The sequence below is a fragment of the Ovis aries genome, chromosome 9, assembly GCF_016772045.2.
Source record: "Ovis aries strain OAR_USU_Benz2616 breed Rambouillet chromosome 9, ARS-UI_Ramb_v3.0, whole genome shotgun sequence".
Taxonomy (NCBI): Eukaryota; Metazoa; Chordata; class Mammalia; order Artiodactyla; family Bovidae; genus Ovis; species Ovis aries.
Window position 1 is genome coordinate 34490052 of NC_056062.1, and position 15960 is coordinate 34506011.

The window sequence follows — 15960 nt, forward strand, 5'->3', positions numbered from 1 at the left end:
CTTGATCAGGGAACTAAGGTCTCACATGTGTTGGAATGACCAAAAATAAATTAATTTTTACAATTAAAGAAAAAAAAAGGAATTAGCAACTACTTGAGCTATCAGGGCAAGACACAGTGGGTGAGCTATCAGGGGCGTGAGCCACAGCTTGTCAGTACAACAAGATTTCTAGGTGTACAGCACTTCAGGCACAAGGGACGGTCTGTCCAAGGTGAGGGTGAGGATTTCTGAGACCCAGAGGCAGGACAGAGCACATCTGAGTTGCTGCTCCAGCTTCTCCACTGAATACCTGTGCAGCCCCTGCTGTGGGAGCATTACCCCCTACCCTACCCCGCCCCCCCGCCCCCCCCACCGCCAACCTGTGTAGCTGCTCTGCCAAAATGGACACTGAATGGAGCTTTGGCAAGTCCTACGGGAGAACCACGGTTGAGGCCCTTCGGATTCTGAAGCAGGGAACCTGGCTTTAGGCTTGTACCTGGTCTGTGGAGACTGACCCCTGCCATGGTCTCCTCAGTTACCATAAAGTGGACACAGCCTCACTCCTGGAGCTAGGACACTCAGGTGACACAGCGGACACAAGGTGGGGTCCACACAAGTCCCGACAGCACTGGGCAGGTACGCAGGGGCTTCCGTTCCCCCACGGCAGCCACGGCGAGCCTGCAGGAAGGATGCTGCAGGAGGGCCCAGTGTCCAGAGGATTCTCAGAGGACTCCAAAGCATGATGAGAAGGGGCAGGATGAGAGGGGGTGCAATGTCTGGGCAGTACCCCGCGAGAACCACAATCTCTGACCGAACACTGCGCACCATACCCATCACTGGCCCCTGGAGGACCCTGGTGCCGCCGGCCTCCCTGGCCTTCTGCAATGACTGCCTCGACCTCTGCATCCCCCAGGCTCTGAGGACACTCGAGGTCAATTCCTCTAAGAGCCTCCAATCCCTCCAGAAACCATAAAGAGCTTCTGTTTTCAAAACAGACTTGGAGGTTCAACTGTGCGCCAGGTTATGAACAGTATAGAGCAGATAGTCAATCACAAGAGACTGGGTAAAAGTGATAAGCAGCTGGAGGTTAAATTACATAAAGCACATACAGCTATACAGATACTCTCTTGGAAGAATTAATGATAGAACCAACTAATGATGCTCTAGAAATTGTTTATTAGGCCACAAACCCCCTCAATAAATTTTAATGAGTAGAAATACCAAAGTCCATTTTCTCTGATCAAAGGCAGTAACATCAGACAACAACAATAATAAAAAGGCAAAAAACCCCACCACTGTATAAAACCCAGAATTTAACATTATCTTTTGAATCACAGAGGAAATAACTGAGACTGTAATATCAGAAAATAACAACCAGGAAGCTACAGTCGCAACCTGGACGTTACTAACTGCTGCTCTTTTATACATACATACATGATTTTAAAAGACCGAAAATCAGTAACTTTCAAATGAAGAATTCAGGGAACAAACTACATATAAACCGAAAGGAAATTTATATGTTAAAAAAAGGGGAAAAAGATCCTGAAAACATTTGAAATTTCCAAAACTTATTTGTCTTGAAATGCAAAATACGAATCCATTTTTAGAGGTCATCCCAGTGGATTTACAGTCTGTTATTTCTTTCAAATGTTTTTAAGTAACACAGACTACTTTAAAAAGGACATTTTTACTTCACAAATATCTCAATGGTTACTTTTACCTAAGGTAAATGAGGAAATTAAGGTACTGTGATTACACACACAATTTGAATCACCAGACTTTAGTTTTATGATTACAGACTGAAGTTCTTTCTTACCTTTTTGCTAATTGACTCTCAAGATGTTTAACTTTCTCTAACAACTCTTTCTCAACAGCTTCTCTTTCCAAGTGCATTTCTTTTCTGGCAGTCTCAATAGCAGCTTCTTTTTCACAATTAAGCCTCTGAACTAACTGTTCTCGGTCCCGTTCCTGTCTCATGACAAATTCCTCTTTGTCTTTCTCTAGCTTCTGGATAATAGCTTTGTACATGTCCTCTTGCTGGGAGATTTTCTCATCTTTTTGTTTTTCAAGAGCACTCAATTCTGAGTCCAATTTACTCTGCAGTTCAGCTAATTCTTCTTTCAGGCCTTTTTCTATTTCAAATGCTTGCTGATACAACAATGTCATTTTGTTTAAATCAGTTGTAAGCCTATCAGATTCTTCTTCGTGTCTACTAATTAACTCAGAAATGCACTGATCTTTTTCAACTGTCATTAAAGTTCTCAGCTCTGCCAAGCCCACCTGATAGTTTTCATTATTGTCATGAATCTTTTGGTTTAGTTTACTGATTTCTGCTCTCAACTGTTCGGTCTCTTTTTCGAAGAGAGACTGCAAGGTCTTCTTCTCCTGGGTTCTGCTTTCTTCCAGCAACATTTTTATCTCGTCAGTTTCTGCTTCCTTCAGGGCCAGCTCCACCTCTAACTTACATCTCATGTCCGACAAATCCGAAACCTTGAGCTTTAACTCCTGGAGCTGCTGCTCCTTCTCCTGGATGACTGCGGCATGAGAATCTTGGATCTGCTCGATCCTCTGCTGGTTTTCCATTTCTAGTTTCTCCAAGCAGAGTCTGTGCTCGCTCATGGCCTTCTCCAACTCCTGTGTGTGACGGACCTGTAGTGTGTCCTCCAGCTCCTTCAGATGACTCTGCTCCAGGCGCTGGAGCTCTGCCCGCAGTAGCTGGAGCTTCTCGTCATTCTCCACGTGGAGCTTCCTCAAGTCCTCCAGCGCAATCTCACGCGACTGCCGCAGTGCCTCCACCTCACAGTGCTGGCTGTGCACTGCGCGCTCCATCTCGAGCAGCTTCTGGTCCTTCTCTTTCTGCAGGCAGATGACGGCTTCCTTCTCGTGCTTGACCAGAGCGAACTCGTTATCCTTGTTCTGCAGCACCTCCTCCAGGCACGCCAGGTCCCCCCGCAGCTTGGTGATCTTGCTCTTGTTCTCTTCACTCTCCTTCACCAGGGTAGCGAGCCTGCCCTCGTACTCGCTTTTTAAAGACTCTAGTTCTTTTTGATGTTTTTCATGTAGTGTTACTTCCAAAGAGTGCTTTACTTTGTCGATAATGCTTCTTATTTCTAGTGCTGTACACTGCAAGGAATTGGCAAAGTCGCACTGTTCCTTCTGCACGAACGTCCGGAAGTGGCAGAAGTCCTCCTTCAGGGTCTGAATGCTAAGGTGCGAGTCATGGGCGGACGCGCGGCACCTCCCCAGCTGGGCACTGAGGGACGCGCGGTTGCCCGGGTCCTCCTGACCGGGGGTCCTGGTGTCCTGCATCCGCCTGCTGTCAATGGCATTGATGACAGAGGAGTAGAGGGACTCCACCATCATCTCCGGGCTCTGCGGGTCGCTGATGGGGTTTGGAGACGACAGCTGCTCCTCTATGACAAATTCGTTCACCGCAGACATAAAGTCCGACTCAGGACTTTCTGCTAGTGAATCCAAGTCTAAGGAGGCCTGGTGGAGAGTATGCTCTATATTTGGATGGGGGATAGTCTCAAAGTCGAACGTGTGGGCATCAATGCTGTCTGGTGACAGCTCCTCTAAGGGGCAGACCGCAGGACACAGGGGATCCTGCACGGCGAGTGGAGGCGGTGTCCTGGGTGAGGTAGCGGTTGTGATTCCTGTCGCGCTTTCCAGCCGGGGCGAGGAAGCCGACTGTGGGGACGTCTGACTCGCAGAGGCCTGGAAGAGAGAGGGACAGGCTGACCGAGCTGCGACACCACAGGCATGCATGCTAATGGGGCGAACCACTGTAAAGAACTGGATTTGCCTTTTGTTCACTCAGCAGGTCTGTAATGGTCTGTGACATTTCATCCAAACTTTGTGCTGCTTTTACCAAATTATGCAGAGCGAGTACATGCTGGTGGAGAGGTTCAAAGTCACAAAGTAAGGGAACCCTGAAACAAAGCGCAACCAAATTAGACTTCTAATTTCTTAATGAGACAGGGATAACTACAACCAAATATTGTAATCTGTGGCCAAAATGATTCTCTATCAATCAATACTAAACAAGTTTAAGAAGACTAACACATACCATGCAACAACACAGATTACTATCAGAAAAAACTAATTTCATGTAAGGCATTAATTTACTTCTACTTTATCGTCTTCATTTTCTGATCTTTATTTTCAAATCATCTTTATATTCCCCGCAAGCTTCCCAAACCAGCCATGGAAGAGCCAGCCCATCATGAAACCCTCCTCTGTTCTGGAGTCCCTGTGAGCACTGGTGCTCTTCCCACCACCCAGGACAGCGAGAACATCCCAAAGTGGGAACTACAGGCATTTACCTGAGGAATGGCTGAACTTCAGAAGGACAAAATGATTGCAGAAACTGTAAATCTTTTAATGAAATATCTGGAAGTTCACAGTCAAACTTTCGAGGCTTCTGTGTCTATATATATATTTAAAAAAATTAACAAATAATATATAGGATAATTTTGTATATGATTTCTTACTATATATTGACTATACTTACTGTATTTCTTGTTATAAATACTGTATTTCTTACTATATAATTCAATACAATAAGTAATTTAAAATGCTTCAAACAATCTACTCATCCCATAGAAACAGAATAAGATAATCAACTACAAATGAAGGACTGCTCCATGAGAAGACCATCTCCCCAGTCTGAAACAACAGGGATGCCCGGCTTGCTCCCTCTCTTCTCTGCTCTTAGCATCTTTTCACAGGAACACTGCTGTTCCCACCTACATTAAAGGAACCCATCTATCTCGCTACCACACAGGCCTCAGCACAGTCCTGAGGCCCACTCTGGCCCTCCATCTACTTTTGTCACCACTGGTGTGTGGTGCTGTTTAAAGGCAGCAAAGACTTTCTTTCTAACATAAAACTTCCTTCCATACCCTTTACTCCAACTTTTCATTACATTTTCCTAAGTATGAAATCTTAGTCAATTGCAGCTTCTTAAAAAAAAAAAAAAAATCACCTACCATTCTTTTTATTATTGCTGAGAAATGCAGCTTTTAAGACAAGGCCATGGCCTGAGTCATGACTTATGCAGGGTTCCCCAGTAAAGGCGTGTGTGTAGGAAACCCTGCCTGTTTGCAGACACACAAAAACATGTCTACAGCCCTAAGGAATCCTGTAGCACGAAACACGCACGGCGGTGAAACAGTGTGTGAAGAGAAAATGTGTGTGAGGAGAAAACAGACAGACAGCATTTCCAAAACTTACTTGACCATGGAATTGTTTTTTGTTTTGTTTTTCATGTAATAAAACTAGTGGTCCCATTCCGGTTTAGAAACACAGGGACCTTATATTCCATGGCTTCGATGAAGATGACCTGATTGGGGATTGTCCAACATGAATGAAAGAAAGGGAAGGTGGGAGGAGAGCAGGAAGGAGAGGAGGAGGGAGACAGACCCAGAAAGAAGAGACTCCATTCCCACCCATCTCAACAGTGTCCTATGACATCATCGTTCCGAGCAGAGTAGACTCCTGACCAATACTATGAATTCATCTTAGAGTCAAAAACACTGTTATTTTGATTAAAAAGTTGTTTCTGATAAATATCTCTACTTCTGAAATAAAGGTCTGAACACACAGGACTTAGTCATGTTAGAAAATAAATACGTACACAAAAGGATGGGGGCCAGGAGTCCAATCCCCTGAACAGACGATTTCTTAGAAAAGACTTCCCTGTATAAAGAGATTAACATGCAGTTACTCTACAACTCCGGCTGCATAATGTACTTATAACTACAAAATAAAACCAGCACTTTTTCTTAAAAAATGTAAGTTATTAATAAAGAACACTTACTAAATAATTTCCCAAAGGATTCCCTTTTTGACTTCTCAGCCTCATATAATTGCTTTCCGTCCTTGACTAAAGCACCAGCCCACTGAGGAAAGGAGAGCACATGTTAACATCAGCACCAACTCACTGAGGCCCAGACACAGTAAACACAGTTCAGCCTGCATACCTCCCTGTAGTGTTTTATGAACATTTTTCTCCTGACAACCTCAACAACAGCTAAGCAGTACATCTGAGGAACTGTGCTCAGAGCTTCTACGATCTTGACTCTTTCTAAGAGCTCGATAACCAGGCGGAGCAAAGCCTGCAACTTCTCTCCATCCTGATCAGCGTGGAGCATCACAAAGCAACACCACCTGCAGAATGAAATTGAGATGCACAGACTCTGAAAAACCATCCATGCCATGGTCGTCAACCGATGAAGTACGTCAGTATGGTAATAAAATCACACCATCACTTGGGAGAAATAGAAAGCATCAACTCCCAACATCCCAAAGCAGCTGCCTGAGAACGACTTACTTGAGTCTGACATGAAGGTTATTTGCGAGCTCCTGTTTGGCAGTGGTACACTTCTGTTTAATGTCCAACAGCTTTCTATGGTTTTGCAACATAATCATCAACTGATTTGCATGACTCAGGCACAAATCAGGTAGCACAGATGCATCCTTCAAGTTTTCAGCTCTCATCTGATTAGCTAAAAATCCCTTTGAGAGAAAACATTTTAAAGGATATTAACTTTCATTAAAAACATGAACATTCATTTAAGAGGAAAAGCTTCATATTAGACACAAACTGTTCTCCTCTCAAATAAGATTTTAAAATCTCCTACTTTTCTGAATGTAGTAGATAGGTCCATAGCAAAAGATTCAGTTTTTAAGAAATTTATGCTTATCTAATTCTGTTCAATTTTCATGCTTTAAAAAAAAAAGAGAGAGAGAGAGAGATCCAGGAAGATAAAGCAACCTGTCCAAGGACACAGCAGGCAGATGAGAACCAGAACCTGTGACTGTAAACCCCTGCTAGGCCGTCAGAGCGCAAGGAAGTCACACAGGCCCACTGACTTTACAAGATTTAATCTAATCAGTGATACTCAACAGTATACACTTCTCCCAATAAAGTAACAATCGACTGACTACATCACTTATTGAAAAACCATTCCCCACTCCAGTAATCCTGGGCTATTGTACCTTATTCCACTGACCTGTGTGCATGTCTTCAGAACAATGATTTCCACAGTACTATTTTATAGGAAAAATGACTAGACTCTTTTCTTAGCTATCCTTATTTATTTTCACAAGGGAGCCTTGCATCTTTTTGTTAGGTAAGGACTGTGCTTAGGCTGTAGATTGATTCAGACACACATGTCAAATCCAACAGCAAACAATTAAAAAAAGTAAGTCTAAAGACATCTTGAAGAGATGTCTTGATGAGTCAGTGTAGTGACAGCTTTCCTCTTGCTCTATTTACTGAACAGTTAACATGCTAAGGAAGTTTTGGGGTGTGCACATCCATGTTACTGTCACACCTGCCGCCGTACAATCGCATTTGTAGGACTCAAGCTAGGACAGCACACATAGCTTCTTTCTGTAGTTCTCTCTCTTTACTGTTTCATGTTTTTCTAAACATCATGAATGTAAATTTAGGTTTAAATGATTTGTTAAAGTCAAGATGGTTCAATTCTGAAAATAAGACAATTTTAGTAATAATAATGTTATACTTTATTTTTCTTCCAATATGTTACATGACGCTTTTTCTGTAATTTAGTTAAAAAAAAAAAAGTACTGCTTTAATCTCCTTTGATAAAATCTTAAAGAGGTTTTCAATACTTTTTACTGAATCCAAGGAAAATACTGCATCAATCCACAATCCATGGAGTGCAAGCTCAACGCAGGAGAAATACAAAGAAAGCCACAACTCGCCATGTCACAAACTGCTAAAAACCAAACCAAAGGCAAACGGCTACAAGTGAATCACTAACAGCCAGAATCCCCTATCAAGAGAAAATATCCTTGAGAAACAAAGAATTTTCCAATGACAAAACCTGAACTTACCACAAGCTGGAAATATTAAAGAATACTTTACTGTAGAAAAGTAGTGTAAGTTGCTCAGTCATGTCTGACTCTTTGAGACCCCATGGACTGTAGCCTGTCAAGCTCCATGGGGATTCTTCAGGCCAGAATACTGCAGTGGGTAGCCTTTCCCTTCTCCAGGGGATCCTCCCAACTCAGGGATCTAACCCAGGTCTCCCACATTATGGATGGATTCTGTACCTTCTGAGGCACCAAGGAAGCCCATTTTTAATGTATGATAGACTTTAATACATCAAAGATAAATGTATCATTTAAAGGGAAGACTGCTAATACATTAAAAAGACAATATATTATGACCACAATGAAAGTATTCCAAGAATCCAAGGATGGTCCAAGATTAGAAATGGAATGTACCTTCCTTAACCTTATAAGGCTTTCTAATAAAACAAGGGGGAAAAAAAAAACCAACCTACTACAAACATTGTAATGGTGAAATGTCAACCATTTCCCACAGATCAGGAATTAACCAAGGACGGCCAGTATAACATCTATCAATACTCAGCACTGCACTGGGTGGGGGTGGCATGGGGTGGGGACCCAGTCAGTGCAAACACAAGATGAAATCAGTTAAGGGGGCTGGATCCAAAATTAAGGGAAAGGAAAAGAGAATCTGGTAGTTACAACATGAATTCAGTCTGTAAACTATAAAAACATTATAAATATTTCAAACATGTTTAAAAATTACAGAACATCACCACATGGGGAAAACGTCCAGGTCAGTCACTCTCCACAATCCCACCACCTTCTCATGGTTATAAATCTAATCTTGTATCAGAGTTCTTGGAAGTGAAAGCAGCTCAGTCATGTCCGACTCTTTGTGACCCCATGGACTGTATAGTCCATGGAATTCTCCAGGCCAGGATACTGGAGTGAGTAGCCTTTCCCTTCTCCAGGGGATCTTCCCAACACAGGGATCAGTCTTCCACATTGCAGGAAGATTCTGTACCTGATTTCTTCGAACACAGCATTGAACTAGACCTCGTAAGGCTCCCCATTTTCCTAAGGCGGGAGCAGGAGGTGCTCAGGGATCACGGACAGGGGCTGTCGGCATGTGCAGAGTTCCCCTACCGCCCAGTGCAGCCTCAGCTCAAACCTCTGAACTTGAGGAACCGGCCTCCTCCTGTCCTACCAGAACCAGTAATACCACAGTTAACAGTACTCACGGGTGACATGGAAACACAGAGCACAGCAAACGAACAGTGTATATAAAAGACTAGTCTAGAAACCACAAATCCCCTTTCCTGAGAGAGGTCTGCAGTAAGCACCTGAGCGAGTTCTTTCTGCTCATTGACCAGTCGGCCGCAGCTGGCAATCATCTGGTCCAGGGCATACAGCCGGTCCTCCAGGCCCTTGATGGCTTTCATGTTCTGATTATCGAGATTGGCAATAGTCTGACGGCATTCTGCCATAAAGGGTCGAATGATCCGGGGATCAAGCTGAGTGACATGGAAATACGTATGAATGAAATTTTCAGCCAAGAGCTTAAAATACATTTCACACTATTGTGACCTACAACTTCAAAAAAAAAAAAGTGATAGTAAAGATTATACAAAAGTAGAAACATGAGAAATCAAGATTATATTTCTATAAGGTCAAGAACAGGGTAATTACAATGTTACAAAAACACAATTATTACTGATTATATTGGGATACTTAAGAAGTAATCTAGTTCCAGGCATACACCTTTCAACTCAAGCCCAATTCATTCAATTCTCAATAGCCCACCAAAAATGCTATTTTCAAGCTCTTATGAAATAGGGCAAAATTAGTAACAAAAACATATTCTTTGGTCATTACCTGTCTAATCAATCCAACCTCCCCCATAAAACATATCAACATCTTCAAACCTCCCTCCTGTGGGCAATATCTTTATTTTCAGGTTGTACTCCTCCAGCAATCTGTTTCATCACCTACACTTTCTCGCTGTGTAATCTCTCCTATTGCTGGACTTTAATTCTCCATGTTTCCTGGAATTTACGTAATTCAAGGAACCCAAACATTTCTCTCCACCTGCTCCTCTCCCCTTGGAAGAACACTGCACACTGGTGTCTTCCGTGCAGATGGCCCTGCACTGGCTGCTCTCAGGGCTCACACGTGGCCCATCGGAGACCACCTCCTCCAGTTTCAGTGTACCCTCCGCTGGACCCTGCTCCTCTTCCGCCTCTTCCATAAACAGGCGATCCTGGGGGGTTCTGTGCAGTGGCCCATTTCTACTGCTTCTCACAGGGTTTCAGCAGTGACTGTAACCAGAATAAGGTAACTTCCAACCTTTTCCAACCCTTTATCTTCCCACCAGTGTCCAGTCCATGTTTCTGCCTGTCTGCTACCATCTCCACATGGACATCAGCCACGATCACGGACTCATTAGAGCTGTCCTCTGCTCACGTTCCTAAACAGTTTCCTTCTGCCCAGAGACACAGAACTGCAGACGAATGAATCTTGAGTTTCTCCAGCTAGGTCTCTGTTCATGCTGACTGCCCTACCAGCTACTGAGCCCACCTCTGCTCACTATGAGCAGTCCCGTCAAACACATCTTCCCTGAACACTAGCAGCTGAGCGACAACCAATTATTTATTTTTGGTACAGTGTTCAGCATGCTGACAACACAAGTAAGCAATTAAACATGAATTATTCTACAGCTACTGAGAATTCAGTGTAGTCATAAGCAGCTGCACTTCTAAGATCATGAAGACGTCAAGAGCCATTATTTAACATGGGAGGCACCTGCCTTGTATGACAGCTAACTGAAATGTGTGCATATGTGAACATTTTCTATTTTCATGGTGAGTCCAGTGCACACATTTCCAAAGTACTGACTAGCTATAAATTATTAGGGTGACAAAAGGCTATAGAAGATGACTAAAACAGATTTCGTCTTGGGCAAAATCATGACACACAAAACAGCAGTGACTTAAGGAAGAAAACACTCCGGACCATATGCTGCTGGTTATGATGATCCTGTATTTCATAACTCACTGAGAGAGCAGCACAACAACACAACTATACAGACGAATATGGAAGAGTGTCTTGAGACTCACTCAATTCTGTAGATGTAAATGAATGTGAATTTTCATCAAGCCAGACAAGGATTATTGTTTCTTCTCTCGTCATATAAAGTGAATAAAACTTGAGTCTTTGCTAGATTTCATTCAAACATACAAACACATAGCTCTCTGTAAGCCCTTTAAAAAGAGGTTCCCGTGGCCTAGAGGCCTGTTCTCTGACTGATGTAAAACTATAAAAAATGACACTTCACTCACTCTATCACAAGCACATGACTGATTTTCCACAAACATGAACGGAATTTTCAGGGTACTAAAACATCAATAGTTTGAATAGAACACTAGCTTTCATTCACTTCTGGCAGTAATCTTTGCATAATATATTCCACACTTCTCTACCCAGGCAAATGTCTTAACTGAAGCTTTCTTTGACAACAAATAATGAATGGCCAAAATGAAAGCCATGCCCACAGGATGTCATCAAGGACGCGGGTACTGACAGAATGACGACTCAGACTGCACTCCACCTTCAGCAAGAACAGAAGGCTGCTGTTTCCAGGCACCCAGATCTGCGTGGCCTTTCTCCCAACAGCCAACCACAGACCAAGCCTCTGTCCAACTGACTGAGAAGTTCACCTTCACACCCTGTTTCACCTGGTCCACCTCATTGACACACGTGCCCCACCAACTTCCTCTCAGGCAGCCAAGATTTTCTACCACTTACTGATGAGGTCTGAAGAACTTTATTCCAGATTTATTCCCCAAATTTAAAAGCTTTTAAAAGCTTTTATAAGTGTACTTGGGGAGAGCATAACCCTAAGCAAAAGTCACTATGATTACAAAATACAACTAAAAAAACAATGTCTAAGTTCTGACTTTTATCTCAGGTGAATCTAAAATTACTTCTTTTAAACATCAGAGGCCAGTTGCCAGGGTAGCGTGGGGGCCCGATTAGAAAGAGGCCCACAGAGTTTTCTGGGAGGGAGAAAGGTTCAGTGTTGTCCTCCTTTGGAAGCTGGTTCCTAACCACTCAAGACTTGTGTATTTCACTGAATGTAATCATTTTCAGAGTAAAACAATTTAACTGTTAAAGATGTAAGCAAAATTATATCTGCAGCATAGTTGCAGAGACAAATTACAGGAGCTATTTAAAAAGTCCAAGTGATACTACAGGACCATGAAGAAAAAAATTCTAAGTACTACCACCACCACCAAAACCATCCCCATTGGAATGGACACTTCAAGCCTCAGCCCTGCATAGAGATTTTACCTATTATTACCTCTAGTAATCTTCCCAAATTTGCTGTCAGTTTCCTAAGTATGGCTACATTACCCGTTAAATTATTTGGTTTGTCCAAGGTCCTTCCTACACATGGTTATGAAGTTTCACTCCGAGGCTCAAGGCACCCTTTCTCCCATTACTGTACAGGAAATACTTAGTGTAGGCAATGTAACTTCAATTGGCGAAAACAACACAGTGACACAAGAAAAATCAGATTAAGACTCCTCACCCTGCTCATGGAATCAAAGCACTTCCTGACCAAGGACTCGACGTCATTAGGCCTGTCCTGCACGTTGATCCAGTCTAACAGAGAAACATTAAAGAAAGGCAGGTCCCCCTCTTTAGCCTCTACTGCAGCTGCATCCCGCTGGGCAGGGCTTGGACAAGGCTCCCTCACATCTTTTCCACTTTCAGCATCTGCGGCGTCTGGGGCTATGTGCTCCACAGACATGTGAAATGAGGTTAACGAGGGTTTGCTCGTTGCTGCAGGCGTATCAGGAGAGAGCACCAGTTCAGTGGAGGTCTTCGTCTCAGCCTTTTCTGAGCCTTCACGTTCAGGCAAGGAATCTGCTCTCCCCAGACATTCCCTGTAACTGTGTCTGGTGAGGCACTCCAACAGCGGAATCTTGGCCATGACTGAAACCGCAGTTCCTAAACTTAAAGTACAAAAAACCTGTCAGTAAATCATGGGACTGCTCGAGTTAGAGGTTAGCATTTTGAAAGGAAGAGGTTATCTCTGCATAGAAATCTCACCCCATCTCTCTTAGACTACATGCATCTGAGCAGTCCACAAGGTGTCCGTTAAAGAAAGCAGAGAGGAGAGTACCTTTACACACTGAGACCCTCTAAAGTAAAGGTACCAAGTCCACACTATACATACGGACACTCAGTTTTTAACTAAACTTAAGGTATAAAAAATTCCAACTTATAGAAAAGATTTACCATAGCAGTCTCTTAAAGTTTAATGTTTTGTCTCTAAGCTAATCAAACATTTTAGATATTATGAAAGCAGAGGATAAAATTAACAGTTTTATTAGAGATTAAGGTTAACTCTTGGGTTTATCACACCCTGAAAATAGACAGACAGGCAGATAGATATATGTTGTCAAAAAACATGAAGGAAAGATGAAATCTTGACGATTTAACTTCTATAAAAATATATATAAAATTACTTATGCTCCTACATTAACATGAGATGACTAGCTCCTGCCTTGTACCCCTGAACAGTTTTACTTGAAAAGGTTATTACAAAAACTTTTAAAAGCTCTTTTCAGTCTTAATCACTCTCTTCCTTCCCAAGATGTGTCCCACTGTCATCTCAAGACCAAAATGTTCTAAATATTCATACCACAAAATACAGAAACCTGAATTAATAAGGCCCACTTGATTTCAAAAAAGAACATGCTACTTCCCTCCAACTCTAATAAAAAATTTAAGAAAAAACAAACAAAAAATGAATACAAGACACTGAAAGCATACAGGTACACACACAACAAAGGGCTACATTTGTGCAGAATTATTGCCGTATTTTTTTCATTCATTATAGCCCTTTTAAAAAAGAACCAATGGGTATCAGATGCTTACATGCAAAGAACCAAAAAAGAAAAGAATCTAAATGAGAACTAGAACATAATGGCTCTTTTCCATCTTAGCAAGCCTACATCATATGGCAGTATTTTTTTAAAAAATTTTCCTTTGACTAACTTTGAAAACTTTTCATTTGCATTTTGCCTCACTTTATTGGTAGCAAGGCAAGAAACAAAGATTCTTGGGTTTCTAAATAATCTCAAAGAGTCTTTTACATAAAGAAAATACAAGAAAACAAAATGTGGTAAATCCATATAATATGCGGAGGATAAAACTAACCATAGTTTTACAAATTTTACACTCCATAAAAGTCATTATAAAAGTCTCAAAAAAAATAAACCTCAATTATAATAAATATGTGGCCTACTAGAAATGAAGTGACCGTTACTGAAAGTACTGATAAACTGCAAAGGTATTTTAAACAAATATCTTATTATCCATTTTAATGGCAAACATACTGAGTAAGTTTTAATTTGATGTCTTCTACGGATTGCAGATAATTTGAATAAATACTTTCAAATTTGAAAAGTAGCTTTTGGTAGGAATTTGAGCAATCTTCCAGATTGGCCATAATTGCAGCCCAGCCTTGGTGCTGAAGATGTTCATCATGGACCAGACCTTCACAGAAAGAGCAGAGTTTCTTGGCAACTTCATACATTTCCTATGTTGGAAAAGAAGAAACAAATGGTAAGAGAAGGTAATGCCTATGCACACGTCTGCACACGTGTACTTAAGTACATGCATGAATGTGCTCTGAACTCATGTCAAAGGAAGCACTGTTCAGGACTGTTCCAGGTTACGGCTCCTGCCTGCTGCCATGGTAATAAGGAGGAACTCACACCTGGGGGAGGATAAGGGGGCTGGAGGTCCCCGCAGAGTCAGGCAACAACAACCATCAAAAGTAAAACTGTGATTCACAAAAGGGAATACTACGTGGCAGTTAATACAAACCTGCAACTACACAACTGAGTCTCAGAACATTGCACTGACTCAGGTCAGGCACAAAAGGAGTTAAGACACTGATCAACTTCACAGAAGGGAAATATGGGGACTGAAAGCAAAGGAGGGCCATGGCTGATGCCATATTTTTAAATCTGTGTTCACTTTGTGAAAATACAATGACGATGAACATCTAATTGTGATACATGCATTTTCAAATATGTATGTTAATAAACAAAACTCTATTATTAATTTTACTAATAGTAAAGACAAAAGTCCAAGGTCACACAAGTAACTGGGAAATGTGACTCTGGAGATGGCACTCTGGATGGTTAGAAGACAGAGCCTGGTGGTCCAGGGGTGAGGAATATAGGCTCTCACTATTGGGAGCCCAGGTTCCACCCCTGGGTGACCAACTAAGATCCCACAAACCCCATGGAATGGCCCAAGACACAAGTCTCTAGTTGCTGATGTGGTAGACAGCCTGAGCCACAGGTCACTGTCTTGGTTTCGTACAGCAGCTTTTGGGAGGAATGCTACAACCTGAGGTACTTTCTTCCCTCTGCTTCCCATTTTTCTTTCTCCTTATTTTCTTACCTATACGTGGACAGTGATCTTTCTAAGCAAAACAAATAAAATCCCCCAAACTCGCCTCATTCCCCAGAAGCAAAAATGCTTCATCACAGCAATTAACTAATTACGCTAGTGAACACTGTGATTAGAATATGATCATGAACATCAAGAATATCTTTCCATTTGTTTATAATGTTTTATGTTCTAGAACTGTATACGATTTTGTTGATGCTGCTATTGAGAATGCAATATATTTCCCATTTCTATTCTAAAGGAGAACCAATAAGGGAAATATGAATAATGTCTACACATTTTAATCACATATTCCAATCAACTTTACAATTCCTGCTGATGGATTTTTATTAAATTCTCTCAAATTTATCAAATATGCAATCATATCACCTAAAATGGATATTTTTAAATGGCATGCAACTGTATAATCTATCTTTATTAGTTTACTTGTAGACCAATAATCAGAAAACATATCTAAAGAACTTTAGCAAATAAATTCAGTTGACAGATTTGCCTTTTTAAAACTAATGCTGCCTTCTAAAAATCATTCCCAGACCCTTTAATGTTTAATAAACATATTTCAGAAAGATGAGAGATGAGGTTCTCTTTTTTATGTTGCATCTCATGTGAAGAATGAGCCAGTTTCACAAATGCATGTACTACATTAAAACAGACTGCTAA

General features: G+C 41.7%; 1 protein-coding gene across 3 annotated transcripts in view; it reads right to left on the reverse strand.

Annotated features, from left to right (window-relative positions):
- The window catches only part of RB1CC1 (RB1 inducible coiled-coil 1), a 41433-nt gene that overhangs the window by 12345 nt on the left and 13128 nt on the right, over window positions 1–15960 (reverse strand). For all 3 annotated transcript variants that reach the window (XM_027972954.3, XM_027972953.3, XM_060393404.1), the window contains exons 6-15: window positions 14214–14416; window positions 12398–12824; window positions 9150–9320; window positions 6314–6498; window positions 5964–6150; window positions 5801–5882; window positions 5618–5679; window positions 4305–4408; window positions 3785–3911; window positions 1796–3696 (exon numbers count right to left, since the gene is read on the reverse strand). In XM_027972954.3, coding sequence (XP_027828755.1) covers window positions 1796–3696; window positions 3785–3911; window positions 4305–4408; window positions 5618–5679; window positions 5801–5882; window positions 5964–6150; window positions 6314–6498; window positions 9150–9320; window positions 12398–12824; window positions 14214–14416 — 3449 coding nt within the window. The remainder of the gene's footprint in view (window positions 1–1795; window positions 3697–3784; window positions 3912–4304; window positions 4409–5617; window positions 5680–5800; window positions 5883–5963; window positions 6151–6313; window positions 6499–9149; window positions 9321–12397; window positions 12825–14213; window positions 14417–15960) is intronic.